The sequence below is a fragment of the Glycine max genome, chromosome 8 (genome assembly GCF_000004515.6).
Source record: "Glycine max cultivar Williams 82 chromosome 8, Glycine_max_v4.0, whole genome shotgun sequence".
NCBI classification, from domain to species: Eukaryota; Viridiplantae; Streptophyta; class Magnoliopsida; order Fabales; family Fabaceae; genus Glycine; species Glycine max.
In genome coordinates this window covers 45,346,154-45,363,704 of record NC_038244.2, presented here as the reverse complement: position 1 = coordinate 45,363,704, position 17,551 = coordinate 45,346,154, and the positions used below count along the sequence as shown (strand labels likewise).

At 34.3% G+C, this 17,551-nt stretch overlaps 3 protein-coding genes across 5 annotated transcripts; 1 reads left to right on the top strand and 2 right to left on the bottom strand.

Moving 5' to 3' along the window:
- Positions 1 to 3,978: 3,978 nt before the first annotated feature.
- Positions 3,979 to 4,730, top strand: LOC102660465 (uncharacterized). The gene has a single exon (XM_006586149.4). The coding sequence runs from the start codon at positions 4,019 to 4,021 to the stop codon at positions 4,310 to 4,312; it is 294 nt and encodes a 97-aa protein (XP_006586212.1). The 5' UTR covers positions 3,979 to 4,018; the 3' UTR covers positions 4,313 to 4,730.
- An 852-nt stretch (positions 4,731 to 5,582) lies between these two features.
- Positions 5,583 to 15,923, bottom strand: LOC100806739 (abasic site processing protein YoqW). Of its 3 annotated transcripts, none has more exons than XM_003532199.5 (9): positions 15,786 to 15,923; positions 15,279 to 15,445; positions 14,664 to 14,820; positions 8,567 to 8,652; positions 7,778 to 7,890; positions 7,603 to 7,668; positions 7,073 to 7,179; positions 6,876 to 6,941; positions 5,583 to 6,254 (listed from the first exon to the last, which is right to left on the bottom strand). In XM_003532199.5, the coding sequence occupies exons 2-9, from the start codon at positions 15,371 to 15,373 to the stop codon at positions 5,796 to 5,798; spliced, it is 1,149 nt and encodes a 382-aa protein (XP_003532247.1). In that variant the 5' UTR covers positions 15,374 to 15,445; positions 15,786 to 15,923; the 3' UTR covers positions 5,583 to 5,795. The 3 variants fall into 3 exon arrangements, with proteins under 3 accessions (XP_003532247.1, XP_040873615.1, XP_014634968.1); XM_041017681.1 differs by lacking the exon at positions 15,786 to 15,923 and adding an exon at positions 15,682 to 15,727; XM_014779482.3 differs by lacking the exon at positions 15,786 to 15,923 and having other exon boundaries at positions 15,279 to 15,525.
- LOC102660218 (uncharacterized) lies at positions 9,057 to 14,652 on the bottom strand. The gene is made up of 2 exons (XM_006586148.3): positions 12,153 to 14,652; positions 9,057 to 11,916 (listed from the first exon to the last, which is right to left on the bottom strand). Exons 1-2 carry the CDS (start codon positions 12,694 to 12,696, stop codon positions 11,879 to 11,881), a joined length of 582 nt encoding a protein of 193 aa, XP_006586211.1. The 5' UTR covers positions 12,697 to 14,652; the 3' UTR covers positions 9,057 to 11,878.
- Positions 15,924 to 17,551: the final 1,628 nt, after the last annotated feature.

Below are 17,551 nucleotides of genomic sequence, written 5' to 3'. Positions count from 1 at the left end.
ATAAATGTTAGTAACAAAATTTTTATACATGAAGTTATTAAACATGGAATAAACAGAGAGAATGCATAGTTTTGGTGGTTCCTTAGTTTGATTATTTTGTTGAATGATTCTATTGGCTATTGCTTATTGTGTGTCTGCTTTGGTTTTGGCTCCATTTTTTTTCTTGGTTGATACCTTATTCACACCCCCTTAATTCATTCACTTTCTCTCATGGAAAATCTTACGTGTTGGCAAAAAAAATTAAAAAGCATTTAACAAAACATATGAGCTGTGTGTAGATTAGCATCATTCCACTTTGGCATCTCGTATAAAATTTCACTTATTTTTTTAGCCTTGGCCTTCAAAGTTGTACCCTTCCAATATCTATGATTACTGAATTGTTTTATCAACCCTATTACTGTTTTATTAGGAAAAGTAACTTCTGCTACAATATAACTCCCCAATCTAACAGATTTTTAATTAATCAAATTATAAATCTGATATCTCAGCTTCAGTGCCATGTGGAGTGATGGTAGGTAAAAAGAAGGTGGCTTATTGTAGCTTTGTTTTTACATAAATTATAGGATCCTTTGAATGTCTGTGTTTTATGTTGTTTTGCAACTTTACTCATGGTGATATCATGAATTACCTCTTAGCAATTAATCTAGGTGTACATCTTGAAATATCATCTGGGTCTAGGATTCTTGTTGCAGTTGCACTCAATCCTGCTTAAAAAGAGCTATGTCAGTATTCTATGCTTGTATGACTATTTGTTTTCTTATCCCCTCTCTTTGGATTTATTTGTAACATAGTAGCTGTTAAGGCTAGAAGTGACACTAGACCTAGCTCAAGCTTAACTTTATAAGAAATCTAGTTCATTTCCTTGGCTCAAGCTCAACTCACGAACTAACTTTCAAGCTTGATTGATGGATATCTAGTTGTAATTTTGTAAAATTCTTGTTTTCTTTTTCAAATATTCAATTGAAAATAATCTAGTCAAATAATGGTCCATAGTTGGACCATAATTCGTGGATTAGTGAAGCTTTTTATTTATTTATTTATTTAAATACTAAAAAAGAGATTTGGTCTTAAATATTGGGATGTCTTAAAATAGGTGCAGAATTAACCTAAGTAATTGTATTTCTTCGTCTGTACTAGTTTGGATAATTATGTTATACTCAATTGGTCATTTTCTTTATTATTACCATTGTCATTATCTAAATCTGCTGATGCCCTCTAATGAATTGCAAGCAATTTTGTATAACTTGATAGATAATAGAGTAGATCAAAGCTACCAGTATTAGTAAACGTATAATTGGTTTGTTCTTTGATAACTAAAAATAAATGAAAATGATGCCATAAATAATGGATAACTTTAAATCTGATATTTTGTTTGCACATGAGCCAGCACTTCCACAGTGATTTCGAAATCAATTAGAAGTCTTTTCTATTTTTATACCTCGTAATGGTATTACTGTAGAATCTCATTTTTTAATAACACAGCTCTTGCATTACAAGCTTGTATTATTGGTAGCAGGTTTGAAGCTAACTAATTTCCTTCATTTATAGAGGGATATGGCTGCACCTTTGAGCATAATGTATTATTTTTTTCTTTAGTGTTTTTGTTTTGGTTTTACTATGTTGCCTTTCCTAAATGTTTCTAGCCAAGCACATTGAGATCAATTGTAGATGGAAATATATTCAGGGGTAGCAAGGGTTTAGTGTTACTTGTATGAGTGCTTTTATGTTTGTATCTAACTCTTGTGTGGGACTGACTTGGCCCTTGGGCACATCTTGTGGTTCAACTCAAGTCTATTTCTCCATTATTAATGTTAATTCCAGCTTATCAAAAAAAGAAGGGGGGCATGCATTATTGGAGCAACAATTATTCTCTTATTTTCTAGTTACCTTCAGTAAAAGGCATTTTTAGCACTTTTGTTATTTAGTCTCTTGAGAAAAATAGTAGCAACCTCTTACTTAACAACTACTCTGTTTTGCAACTCTACTGTTTGTGTATTGATAAGTGATATATTTAACTTCTACATGTAATTAGCACCACTTTTGCAGCACCGTTTGGGTATAATTAGGATTATTAAAGTAGTTGCATCATGATATTACTATTTTATCTATTGCTCATTTTCTCTGCCTCTCTATCTCTTAGACATTCTCTCTCAATATTTTCTTCGAATCACGAATTTTCTATTCCTTGTGGTGAATTTCATAGCAGAAATAATCTAAGTAATATATAATTATAATTTAATGGTTGAGTTAATATACAATTTTTTATACAAAGTTATTAAGAATGTAAGAATAAGTGAAACTCAATACTTCTTTCTCATTTTTTTAGTCTATCTATCTATAATTTCATCCAAAATATATATTTAGCTGTTAAATCTTTAATAACTAGTATATATTGTATTATTCTAAATTAATTTATGGGTCCTACCTAATTAGTTCTCTCGTGATTACTTTGTCATACTGTGATGCACAAATTATTTAACAACGAATAAGTTGTTATAAACAAAAGTTGGGAGTTGGAAAAGGATATAGTCTAGCATATGCACATATTACACAAATGAAGATTTAAAATATGCTAAAGTCTAATGACACAAGCAAAACCTGCGAGACCATGAAAAAAAAATTAAGAAAGCTCAAATGACTTAATTCCATTCCATTTAGTTACTGGAGTCTTGAGATAGGAATGTTATAAGCCATAATTCTTTCCAAATTCAGAGTACATTGCTATTTGCCACTCCAGTTTCAAAGCTAGCCGATGAGATTCATGAGAAGATGGGAAATTCGACCGATTATCCTGAAAATTAAACAACCTTGCACAATTAATCCAAATTTACGTCCTTTTATATTAATCCTTCCGTTTTTTTTTTACCTAAACTATCTTTATATAATAAATCATACAATCTTAGCAAATTCAACTCAAAGTATCTCATAAACTATTTTTTTTTTCTGTCAAAAAAAATAAAATTCAACCCACGTACTTAATCGAATGGAATAAGTAAGGGAAAGCGATGCAGAAAAGAGAAAGAAAAATGATAAAATGCTTGTTCGTAAGATTTTTTAGGATGGAAAGAGAAATGGGAGGAAGAACATTTACTTTTACATCTAATATACATATCGAAAAACAGAGATAATTTAAGCTCGGTTTGGATTTTCTTCTACATCACAGGAGTTTTTTTTTTTTTTTTTCCCTATTAGCATTTACTGAGAAACTTATCCAAGTTCTCTCCTAATCCTTTTTTTTTTTATTCAAGATTACGAGTATGTTTTATGATAAACAATTTTATTTTATAGAAATATATAACATTATCAGGCTAACTCTCCTAAAGGAGATTTTTTTCCTAAACAAGGCTTGAAATCTAATACCTCAAGTTTAATAAATCCGTCTTTGTACATAAATCTCAGCTTATGAACGAAACACGTAATTAATTAAGTGATAAATATTATATGTTCAAAAAGTATACCTATTGGATTTAATTATTATATACTGAAAATGATTTTCTATCCTACGATCTAATTAAAGTGTTTTTATGGCCATCGTGGAGCGTCATCATTTAAAAATGAATTGGAGAAACAATAATGTGATAACTTTTTCTCCGGTGCATGGGGTTCACTCCATTACCTGAAGTTTTAATTAAATAGAAACAGATTAAAGAGCCATGCTTCTTCCTTCTCATACGGAAAGCATGAGACAAGTGACAATAATAACTCATAGGAAAAGAGATCTTACGGCTACCTTAAGTTCATTTTATTCGATCTTAACTTATAATCATACTTATCCTAATGATGGCAACCACAACCCTAAACAACTAAAGAAGAATAAAGGAATTCATGTCAAGCATTATTTTATTTGCACACTAGAATTATTCCTATAGCATTAGGATTGTTATAATTGCTGCCATTATGACCACTATGATGATGATGAATGACGTACCTTTTGCACATACTATATAAGAGTTTAGTGTCATGCCATGTTACACAACAAAAAAAACAGCTGAGAAATTAAAATACATTGCTAGGTAATATGCTCAAGAGAGGTGGTGTAACAATTTCAATGTTGTCAAATTCTACAATGTTGGTAGGGTTGTGCCGTCCTCAGCGGCGGCGGCTCCGGCGGCGGAGAGGCAGCAGCATCCGGCTAGGGAACAGGAGAAGAGGGTTCTGCCTTGGATCACGTCCAGTGGTGCAATGGGGTGTCATGGCTCCTCTTAGGATGTTAAAGAAGATCATCATGGAAATTACACCAAAGGGGCATTGGTTAGAGGCTTATTGTTGGTCTCTACCTCTTTTACGCCCACAACTATTCCCCCTTTGTTAACCACAAGTAATGGATTTCATCTCCTCTCATTTCTTTTTCCTCTCTCCTCTCCGTCAAAAATGTGAAAAGTAAAAGTGCAGAACTAAAAAGAATGATTCTACAAGTCTTGGTACGTAAGGGAAAATATCTTGTCACAAGAAGTTGTACTGATCTTGGGGAAAGAATCCAGTATATACATTATATTTTGGAAACCTTCATGTAAAATGTCAAAACGACTGATTAGTCGTTTTACTTTAGTGTAATGATCTATTTTCGTGTTTTTTTTATTGCATGTTGAATGTGCACTTGATAATGTTTTTACTGAAGTTATTGGTTTATATGTTGGGATTATGCACGTTTGGGATGTTTTTATCATCAATAAGTAAGACCATGTTAAGGTTCAAAACATCGAAATCCTAAATAGAAGAGGGTTGTTTAACACCACTTGGTTTCTGAATGATCCAAAAATAACTTTAAAATAATTATTCAAACATATCTGAATTAATTAAGTCAAGAAAAGAAGAGTATTCATGGAAAACTTTCACGTCATTTGCGACAAATATTTTGATCTTGCATTACTTGGGAAAATATTGGCAGAGTCCACACACTATCACCTGAGAAAGAGTTAGGGAGACTTATACTTGAATAGATCTAATTAAAACTGAGCATAAACTATAGAAACCAAAATACTGAAAAAAGAAACGAAAACTAATTAAGTTGAATTACCTTTTAAATCTAAATAAAAAAATTAATACAATTTCAACCAAACCAAAATTTTACAATGTTGAAAAGTACTATTTTAAATAAAATGTTCAATGATTCATGCTTGTTTTTTTAGGAACCTGTTTATATTAGCAAACTAAGCTTTTCTGTTGGATCATAAATTGACCATTAATTTAGACTTATATCTAGAATCCGTATCTATTTTTTGGTGTTTTAATAAATTGAGTTCATGTAGTATTAAAAAGTTATAAAAGAACCAATACAAACTAAATTGATTCGATTTCATCGGATTCACATTTTGTACCAAATTACTTGGATAATCAGAAACTCAATCACGTTGAATTTGTATTTTTGAAAGGCTTAACTTTAGTTTTCTTAAAAGTTAAATCTAGTCCAAACCGATCAACAAGAACCGTAGGACATGACTGACTGGCAATTTTGCATTTCGTTGCAAGAATGTCCAATGCTTTTGCACTCATACTATGCAACTGTAGCGATAATGACCCAAAAAAGAAGCATTGTAACAGGCAAAAGCTGAGACCACATTTTGTAACCAGCAAAACCAAAATAATACAAAAAGCCTTGCTATTTAATTATAAAGCTCCTCTTGAACATGAACCATGGACTAAAGAAAGACCTTCCAACAAGAGTAGAGATTGAAAATGTGCATATAAAACAAGGCCTACATGGAAATACACAAGCTAAAAGAAAATGCATGTGTAATTTACACCAATACAAACATAGCAATCCTCATGTTAATGCAAAACCAAAACCAGTTAGTTTAGTGGTTACTTTTTCCAAAGTATGAAAACAGGGTTGGTTGTTTATCATTAGCAGTCTTTGCTTTTTCCTTTTTCTTTGCAGGGTTTGGACTTATCTGATCATGATTTGCCAATGCTGGCTTTGAATCAGCAGCCGAAAATGTCTCATACTCACGCTTAATTGGGAGCATAGAAACATTTTGAGAATGGGAAGAACCATGGAATTTTAAGTCATTGCCTCCCTCCTCAGTTTTAGCTCTTTCTCTCAAGTCTTCTGTAGGTTCAGTCTTGACAAATTCATGACTTGATGTTTTCTGCTCTGGCTTTGTGTCTTTACTTTCAGTCAGGTCTTCTGTATGTTCAGTTTTGACAACTTCAGGACATGATGCTTTCTGTTCTGGCTTTGTGTCTTTACTTTCATCTCCTTTTTTTGAAAAGAACATAGAGATTGAAGTGTTCCCTTGTGCTTTTACTTGAATCTGCCAAACACGGGATGATGCTAACTAAAAGGTTTTCAAATTTCAATAATATGATAAAAGTCTGCCCAACAACATTTTAAAATCATGTAGACATGTTGGTGTAAACTGTAAACACGTAGATATATAAATAGTGGGTCCCCTTCAACAAACACGGGCACAATAACATGACTACTGAGAGTTCTTGCATATTTGTTTGTTATATTTGAAGAGAATACAAGTTGAACACCAGCTGAATGAACATTGCACAACTGATGTATCCCCTGGTCTGTGATGGGGATTGGATCCCTCAACATCACATTCCCACTCTCCTCTTTAGGTTTAATAGGACCTCCCTAGAACCCAAAAACTAAAAACTAAAATTGAAACCATTGTCATTGAGATATTTTAAATGAGCAGTACTAAACAAAGTACAGCCATAAATTTTGCCTTTTTGAACATTTATGCATCAAAGAACAAGTGAGAATAAAGATCTAGGCAGATACAATTGCAGGTTCAGATAAAAGTCATGTAATTAGTTGATTGAATTGCATGTTCAACTCAATACACCAAGACATATTTAAGATGTTCAAACAGAGAAAAGCTAAATGACGAGAAACATCAATGAATGTTTAATTGCCATACCTCCTTTATGCACTCAGGTCCATCAAATGATGCCTTGCCCATAGCAGATGTCACTGGGTACCACACCTGGAGATGAAAAAAATGGGGAAACTAACAATGTTGAATGCAATGATACTAAGCCTGCAAATCTTAACAAAATAACTGGTATTAATGAAGAAAATAGGAATCATAGCCTCAATCTTTTGTAAAGCTCATACCAAATCAGATTCTTCATATGGCTTCATCACACTCTTAAAACTGGAAGCAGAACTGCTTAGCCAAATATCAGTTGATTCCTTGCTGCCCAAAATAACAGGCATCCTGTCTAAAGAGATACATTTAAAGTACAGATATAAGTATTTCACCAATATAATACTTCGGCCATTCAAATATGATAAATATTTTAGCAATCATCCTCAACTGGTAAAAGGCAAAAAGGGGAAGGTTTATGGTCTAATATATCCTGAGAATCTTGTGCATCTGCAACCCAAACTCATCAAAACCAAATGGTTTAGAACCATTTATGTTTCCGTTTTCCATATGGTGTGTCACTTGATAAAACTTATGTTCTATGAAGATCTTTTCCATTTACGAAAGGAAAAGGAGGCATACCTAGTTAGGAATTCTACTAGGAGTAGGACAAAAATTTCAATAGGTTGCTAATATGGAGTAATGGAGAAATCCACATAAAGGTGCTGGCATGCCTGAAACTTTGTTGGTATGCCAACATTGAGAGTGCACAACTCACCATGAAGCCACTGAAGTGCTGAAGATGAAGAGGTTGTAACAATAGTGAATGTATATAGTGTTTCACCTGCAGTGAACAATATTAAATCAACATTATAAGTGTATAAAGTAAAATAAACACGGTCTTTCATATTGAAAGAAGTCATTTCCTTACATCATTCTGCAGATATTTTTACCTTCAGAATTTTGCCATGAGTCATAAAGAGCAGCAAAGACAAGTGGTCGTCCATCTTTGAAGTGAATATAGTAAGGCTGTTTCTTTGAACCATCCTTTTTCCACTCATAAAATCTTAATCATATAATAAAAAAATAAATTGAAAGAACTGAACATAAAACCACAAATAAGAAAAGAATGGATGTAATCCACATAACTTTGTAAAACTTAGATAAACTATAAAAGAAGGAAATCTCTTGTTAAAAGAAATATATTGAACTAAAATTTTGTAAATAAGAATATGACAGCAATATGACAAAAAATACATAAGAATAAAAGACTAAAAATATAATAGGAAAAAGGGGTATATACTTAGAATAATGGTTGTCCGGATGGAATTTACCACGTCCTCAATGAACAATCCATCCCAACTCTCAAATATTACTGTGTGTAACAGCAAGATAAACACACTGGGAGTGCATTGTCTACCCATCAAGCAGAATTCGTTTTGAATCAGCTAAGAAATTTTTAGGAAACATGACAAAACAGGTCTTAAATAGAATAGAACTAGACAAATTTCAACAGTACATGCAAGCATTTTTTCACTTAGAATTCAATATCGAATATCCATTTGATGTAATTAGTAAAGAGGAGGTATAATATATTATTGAAATGCATTCTAATACTACAATATTAAAGGAAACAAGAGGATAAAAAGTTCCAGCAACAGGAAGCACTCCCAAGTCATGTTAAAGCCAAAACTAAGAAGAGATGAGTTAAAATATAATTAAACAAGTAATGCAATACATACCCTTCTACTGCCACAAGGCACCTGCTTTTAGGAAGCAGACGGCGAAATGATGCCTTTTCATCTATAGATTCAGATCGAGCATTAAACTGCAGTACAGAGCATACTTCACATCAGATTGGGTACTTTGTTTAATGGATTATTATACTTTAAAGTAGTAGTATTGTAAGCGACAAACTCCAATAATAATTGTAAAAACAGTAAACACACCAAGAAATTTCATAATTAATGTTAGCTAAAATGCATATACAAGAAGTAGATAACTAACAGTTTGCACAGGTACACCACACACCCACTACAATTCTTAGCATTGTTTAATCATAAATTCTATATAATGGGCCTAGGCCCTACTTAGTACAGTAGTTAGTACACTTGAGACTTTAGAACTCTATTTTGGTAAAGCTTGGTGCATAACACTCAGCCAAAAGACTTTTATATATATTGACACAGTCATAGAGTACAAGAGAAGAAAAGCACCCTCTGCACAAACAGCTACAGCTGAAAAAAGAAAAAAGTCAAAAAACTAGAAAGGGCAGTACAAGCATAAAGTGATATAAAAGTACATATGCAAAATACAGAAGACAAATTAGTTCTAACACACCCCCTCAAGCTGGAGCATATAAATTGTATGCTCCAAGCTTGGAACATATCAAATCAATTGGAGGCCCCCTTAAGGATTTAGTCAAAATATCTGCAAGTTGATTATCTGAGCTGACAAACTCTGTAGCAATCTCCTTGGACAGCAACTTCTCTCTCACAAAATGACAGTCAATCTCTATATGTTTGGTTCTCTCAGGAAACACTGGATTAGAGACAATATGTAGGGCTGCCTGATTATCACAATACAACTTCATGGGCTGAACTTCACAGAAATTTAGCTCTTGAATAAGTTGTTTGATCCACACTAATTCACAAGTGACTGAAGCCATAGCCCTGTATTCCGCTTTTGCACTTGATCTAGCAACATTATTCTGCTTCTTGTTCTTCCAAGAGACAACATTTCCTCCAATAGATACACAATATCCTGTAGTAGAGCGCCTATCTATAGGAGACCCTGCCCAATCAGCATCACAATATCCTGAAATTTGAGTGTCTCCTTTATCATCATATAACAGTCCCTGTCCTGGAGTCTTCTAGACATACCTGAGAATACGAAGAACAACATTCCAATGATCAACATATGGAGCTTGCATAAACTGACTAACAATTCCCAACTAATCTTCTATATCTCTCCAGATTTGAATATGGTTCACCTTGATCCGCCATTAACTTTTGATTTGGATCCATGGGTCTACAGTTAATCATTCCACTGTGAGATAATAGTACCTTCCATGGATTGAGATACCTCTATACCAAGGAAGTACTTTAGACGGCCAAGATCCTAGTCTGAAAGTGACTAAACAAATGTTGTTTCAATTGGGAGATTTTAGAATCATCATTCCCTATAATCACTATATCATCAACATAAACAACCAAGTAAAACACATTTACCAGGGGAAGTGTGACAATAAAAAATAGAGTGATCTGCCTTCACTCTATTTCATCCCAAAACTTTGTACAACATGACTAAATTTTTCAAACCAAGCTCTTGGAGACTGTTTAAGCCCATAAAGAGACCAATGAAGTTTGCAAACCAAACCAGACTCCCCCTGAGCAACAAATTCAGGAGATTACTCCATATAAATCTCCTCCTCCAACTCACCATGAACAAAAACATTTTTAATGTCTAACTCGTGAAGAGGCCAATGGAGAATGGCAGCTACAGCAAGAAAAAGGCGAACGACAGTGATTTTGGCATCAGGAGAAAAAGTATCACCAAAATCAATACCATATATCTGAGTGTAACCTTTGGCTACCAACTGAGCCTTAAGACGATCAATTTCACCATTAGGATCAACCTTGACAACATATATACCCACCGACAACCAACTACTTTCTTCCCTAGATGAAGAGGAACTAACTCCCATGTACCACTATGTTCAAGAGCCTGCATCTCAACAATCATGGCTTATCGCCATCCAAGGTGAGCATGTGCTTCATAAACATTTTTGGGAACAGTAACAAAAGACAAAGAGGAAACAATAGAGAAGTATGAAGGAGACAAACGATGGTAACTCAAATAAATAGGATAAGGGTTTTGAGTAGACCAAATACCTTTTCGAAGGGCTATAGGCCAACCTGAGTCTACATCAAGAGAAGGAGATGATGGAGAAGGATCCGTTGTAGGATCAATTGAGGAGAAAGGGCTTGAGTCAAGAGAACCTTCTTGCATTGTGGAACTAGCTCTTTGTGTCATGCTCTGCAATGTAGAAATAGAAGATGGAGATAATTCAGCTTGATGGTTGACTAGAGAGATGGGCTGAATTTCTCTTTGATTGGATGTTGTATGAGTAGGAGGTACCACTGGACTGAGATAAGGAATAGGAAAAACTTGTTCTATAGAGTTGGACTCGTGTTTGGAGAAGAACATGGTTCCTTCAAAGAAGATAACATCAACTGACATGTAGTACCTCCTGGTGGTTGGAGAGTAACATTTGTATCCCTTTTGAAGGCGTGAATAACCAAGGAACACATTTGATAGCTCTGGTTGAGAGCTTATCAAGACTTGGAGAAACATAATGAAGTACAACCAAAGACTTTGGGAGAAGCATGATACAAGGGTTCATTAGGAAAGATAATTGAGTGAGAAATTTTATTATCAAGAGATGAGGATGGCATCATATTTACTAAAAAACAGGTAGTGAAGACTGCATCACCCCAATGGTGTGAACAAGGACATTTGCATCAAGCAACAGGGTTCGTGCGGTCTCAACTATACGTCTATTTTTTCTTTCTACTATTCCATTTTGTTGTGGTGTGTGTGGGCATGTGGACTGGTGTAGGATTCCCTGTAAGAACTTCAATGATCTTCCCAAATTGATTTTTAATCTCATGGAAAAAAACATCAAAATAGACAAAAAATCAGATCTATCTTTCCTTAAATAAACCCAAGTACATTGAGAATATTCATCAATAAAGGTAACAAAATATCTAAAACCAAAAGATGTTACACTGCTGGGTCCCCAAATATCTAAATGAATGGTAGAAAAAACTTAGTTACATCTTTTTTCAACTTGCTTTGGAAAGGATGATCTAACATATTTTCCTAATTGACAAGATTCACAATCTAGTATTTGTAACTTGCTAAGACTTGGAATCATTATCTTTAATTTTGCAAGACCTAGGTGACCTAGATGTTCATGCAAAAACTTTGAAGAAGAAGAAGCAAAACAGGACACAAAAGGGTTGGTTTCCAAGTAGTAAAGGCCTCGTGATTCATGTCCTACGCCAATCAGCCGACCCATACCACGGTCCTGGATAACAAAGGAATCAACATCAAATGTTACTAAGCAATTGAAGGAACGAGTCAACTGACCTAGAGAAATTAGGTTATAAGGACAATTTGGAATATAGAAAACAAAATTTAAATTCAAGGAGAGAAAAAGAGGAACTTGACCAATTCCTTGAGATGCAATTTTGGACCCATAGGCTAATGTAATAAGGTGAGGAAATTTGGGTGAAGAGATAGAGGAAAACAAAGAATAATTACCATAAATGTGATCAGAAGCACCTGGATCAACTATCAATGGACCTTGACCTTCCACAGATTGAGAAATGCAGGCTGTTGAAACACTTGGTACTGAAGTGGATTGAGTCTGGCTGCTAGATTTCAGCATTAGGTACTCCTGATATTCTTCATCAGAAAATCGAGATTCAGCCTTTTCAGATGTAAAGACATTTGTTGTCTTATCAGGCCAACCATGTAGGTCATAACACTTATTTTGAGTATGGTTTTCTTTTCCACAATAAGAACACCACAACTTACCACGACCACCTCCACCACCACGCCCTCCTCCTCTATTACCACAGCTCCCTTTACCCCTACCATGAGAGGCAACCATGGCTGAAGCCTCTACAGCTACAACTGCATTTTCACCTTTCACCAAAGTAGGAACACAGAGAAATCTAGTGACTAAGCTATTTATTGAAGGAATCTGGTCAACAGACAAAATTTGAATACGCACATGATCATAATCTGAATGCAAGCTCCGCAAGATCAAAACCATAAACAGTTTATCAAGTCTCTTCTTCATTTCATCTGCAGAATCATACAAGGAATACTTTCAATTCTTCAACTGCAACTCTATCTTTAGCCATGAGTGAAACCGTATCATGGTTAGTCTATTGGAGGGAAACAACCTTTTGAGTTGAATCAAACAGACGTTGAATGTCATTAGCAAAAACATCTTGGGCATTCCTCCAAAAAGAATAACGGGTCTTGAATGACCTAAGTATCTCTAGCAACTTAGGATCTACAGATTGCCATAGAACAATACATAGCTGGCAGTCAAGTTTCTGCCACCACTGAGCTCTATTCTCAATAGGAATTTCATTTACATCCATCTCCAGATGATCATGGTATCCTTGACCAAGGAACCACATCTCAATTGAATCAGACCAGGACTGATAGTTTTTCAATAGAGTTTCTCAGTTGTGATAGTGGGAGTTGCATAGAAGGGAGAAATAGAACCAGTGGAGGAAGTAGTTGCAAAAGACCCTGTAGATGTCATTTTTTCGAGCACAGCAAAATTACCAGCAAGCAAAAACCAAACAACAAGGGGGTGGATTGTAGACCCACTTTTCGAATGTGAGAACTAGACCCAAACAAGGACTGTAGTGGGTCCAGAAGGAGCCGACAACGAAAATCGTCTGGGTGCGACGGCATTCAGATGACAGGACGGCGGCATGTGAGATTCATGCACCCAACAGGAGCGCTGGCTGTAACGGCGCATGAGAGAAACCACTTGGGCTGAGTCGGGCTCAACAATGGCGGTCAACAGCGGCGGACAACGACGAGCGACGATGAGATTTCATAGTGGGACCGTTCCCACTTTGATACCAACTTGAGACTTTAGAACTCTATTTTGGTAAAGCTTGAGTGCATAACACTCAGCCAAAAGACTTTTATATATATTGACACAAAGTCATAGAGTACAAGAGAAGAAAGGGGTGCAGACTACCCCCTCCGCACAAACAGCTACAGCAGAGAAAAGAAAAGACTAGAAAGGACAATACAAGCATAAAATGATATAAAAGTAAATATACAAAATACAAAAGACGTATTAGTTCTAACAAGTACCAAAAATAAATAGATTGTATACAATGTGAGCAAAGAGCTCGAGCTAAAACCTCAAATGAACAGCCCAGAGAACAGTTCAATTTAAATTGAAACTTGAGTTGCTGTAAAAAGTGTGTTGGTTCATGTATCACGTCCACATGTTAAAATGTGTTTAATGTTCATCAGTTTCTACTAAGTTGCATCACTTATTACAATCATAGGAAATAGTCTCCTCCACTATGTCTATCAAGAATCTATATATAGATGATAAGCAGAACCTAGGCAACGCATTCTACAATAATAAAAAGCTCTTCATTCCCTAAATTCTCTCAAAAAGACGCTATTCTCTCTCTGTCTCTCTCTAAATTCCCCTCTATACTTAACTGTTGCTAAAATAGTTAATCAAAACGATTCATGTGATTCAACTGAATCTGAAGTTACAATTATTATATAACAAACCCTCAGAATCAAAATAACTCAATAATACAGGGAAGAATCTGTCTTCAGAAGTGGCAGACCTTAAAGTAGAGTAAAAAGAAATGAGATGAAAGTTTTGAATTAAAGTAGACAATAAAAGTGTGGGTCTCACGGAATTTTACTGTTCATTTCACTCATTTTCCACCCTTTCACCTCTACCAAACGAAGCATAAGAGGGGCAGAGGAGGGCAGCTTCCCCCACCCCTCTCCCCTTCCCCTAAATTTTTCCAAGCTATGCGCAGCAACTCTCTTCCAATCACCATAGAAAAGACTAATTTAAATTTAATTGCATCAGTTGTCATCATTTAATGCAATCAAGTCTGCCAATACATACCACAACATATTTTAATTACCTGATGTCTTGATCTAAATTAAAGTTCCATAAAAAATTTAGCTAAGTTCATCACTGATCTTCAAGCTCCCCACCCACCCAGTCAAAAAGAAATTGGAATCCATAAACTATACCATCCTGTAGTGATCAGGCTTCTCTGTCTTCTTTGTAAAACTGGGGATTAAACCCCATTTCATGCATTGAAGAACATAGCCTTCACCGCCAGACGCGTCATCTCTACGAACCACTGGCACGTCGAATCCCGGTGACACATTATACGCTGGCCTATACCTAAGCACACAGTCAAGTTCAACTGTGAAAAACAAATTCCACAACAGCCATTTTTATATCCTTTCGAAAAATAAAAGCAATATCTTGTTTCATTAATTCGTTCGTGCCCCCATCATATTTTCCTACAACAACCATTTTAGACCGATTTGAAGAAACCCCAAAAAATAACAAGTTTAAATAAAAATAAAAATGTTCCATTTTTCTTCCACATTGCTATTCGTTCCCTAAAAAAAATCATTTCAGGCCCACGTAAGTTTCACTTTTCTTCCACATAGTCAATTAACAGTCATGCAAAAATAAGTATTAAAAAGTCGCAAAAAAAAAAAAAAAAAAAAGCTTCTCTCGCTGTCTCTGCTTTGAACTACCAAATAAAAAACTGTTTTGACGCAACGTGAAAAAATAAAATGGAAAAACATTGGGAAGCCAGAAAGTGTTTGTTTTTGATGAAGATGGTTTACCGGTCGATATGAAGAGTGCGAGTAGGGGAAGTGCTGCGGTGACAAGCCCTTGGGACATCATCCGCTCTCAGAGTACAACGTGCTCTCCCACACATCTCTGATCTCTCTGAACTGATGCCGTTTCCTTTCCTTTCTTCAAGAAAATGCTACAGAGGAGTGTCTCGGGCCTGACCAAACCGGAAAATAAAACCCAAAAAGTTAAAGGACTTTGTACGTGTTTGAATTACAGTTCGTGAACTTAGATTTAAATTTAAAGTATGTTTATATGTTTAAAACTTAAATTTGATAAAAAAAAAAAAAGAGTTTTTGCAATTGAATTTATGTTTGGATGCTTTTATGTTTAAAAGTTTGCTTAATGAAATGAAACTTGTTGGATAATAATAATGAAAAACACTATAATTACTTGTATAATTACTGAAAAGGATATCAAATTCAACTGAATGTAGGTGAAGAAACTACTTTTTTTGGTTCCTAAACATGTACCCAAACTGAGTTTGGGATTCCTACCATAAGTTTGGCCTTCCCCACTCGAGAACCAAACATGCTCTTATTGGTTCATCAAGGCAAGTAAATCGTCATATCAATATCCATGTTTATTACCAACAACAACAATTGGTGTAAATGATAATGGTGAGAGAAATATCCATTTGTGCTCACAACCTGAGAGAAGATTGGTTATCGCTTCCAACTGAGGTTATTTCATATAAATATCATGATAAGAAAAAAATATATCTATGTTTATTGGTTCGATCACACTAAAAGGGTCACCATTAATATTAATATTATATAATAAAATAATATATATAAAATTATAAAAAAAAACAATAGCTAACAAAATAACTTTTTTTGTGTTCATTTCAGAGAACAATGAAAGAAAAATGAGGCTAGAGTGAGTGAGTCATGAATTAAATTTATCCTTGTTGATCAATTAAAATTTCATATGTAAAGAAACTCTTTATAGGCAAAACTTTGTCAGAATAGGCAAAAGTTAGAATTAAACATAAATAGAAACAACATTACAGACAATTTAATTAATTAGAACACTGTAATAAATATTTAAATAAAATACCACTGACAATTCATCACAAAGAATTTAATTATAGGCCATCAGTACAAGAATTTAATTATAGAGAATTTTATCTATATGATTTCTTTTAGTAAGTTCTTCTATTTATCCATAATTAAGAGATATTCATTTTATTTACTTTCTTTTATTTTTCTTAATTACTCAATTAATTACTAACTATATTTAATTATTCGACCCACATCTTTTTTTATATTAAAAAGAAATGAATAAATTTCAGTTAAATTCTAATCAAATTACTCGTGTACTTACTTATTGAGTTAGAATTTTTTTTGGGATGTTACAACTAAGGGTCAAAAGCCAGTATACTTTACAAGTAGAGCTTTGCAGGGAGTTGAGTTAAGATGACCCAAAGTGGAGAAAGTTGCATATGCACTTGTTTGGACATCAAGGCGCTTGAACCATTATTTTTGGGCACCTAAGATCGTGGTAAGAACCAACTTACCCATCAAGAGAATCCTCCGTAAACTGGAACTAGCCCTCAAGTGTGAGAAGGAAATTATAGTTGAGCAAGCAATTACATTTAATTTCAAAATGTCAAACAATCAAGCGGAGTAAGAAGCATGCATCTCTGACCTACTCATGGCAATTCACTTAGGAGTTAAAATTCTGAATTTTTTCATTGATTCACATCTAATAGTGAACCAAGTCAATGGAGAGTTTCACGCTAAGATCAAAGCCCTAGAGAAAAACTTTAAGAAAATAGAGTTCACTCATTTTGAGATAACTAATCCATCCAATTGTGATTCTAGCAGGAACTTATTCCTAACTTCCACATCATACCTCCATATCGGAGATCACACCACCACATCAGACCTCGAATTCTTATATTCTTGAGTTCGGATTACATCAAATATATACGAAAAAAATGTATGTTTTGCAAGGGTTATGGAAAGCTTTGGCATGTACTAGTTCAATTTAGATCCTAAAAAGTCAAAATTATTACTACTATCAACGCCTAAAATAAATTTCATTTGGGGCCTTAGCATCTATTGGCCAACAAAAAGTTAATACATATTTTTATTCTCTATATATATAGACCAAAATTAATAGAAAAGTATATATGGACACTTAATATGCTAGTCGACAACTAAAGAGAGTAAAAATATAAATATAATAGGTGATATGATGAGAATTGTTGAAAGGATATTCAAAATAATGGAATGTTCAAATATCATTATCCTAAATT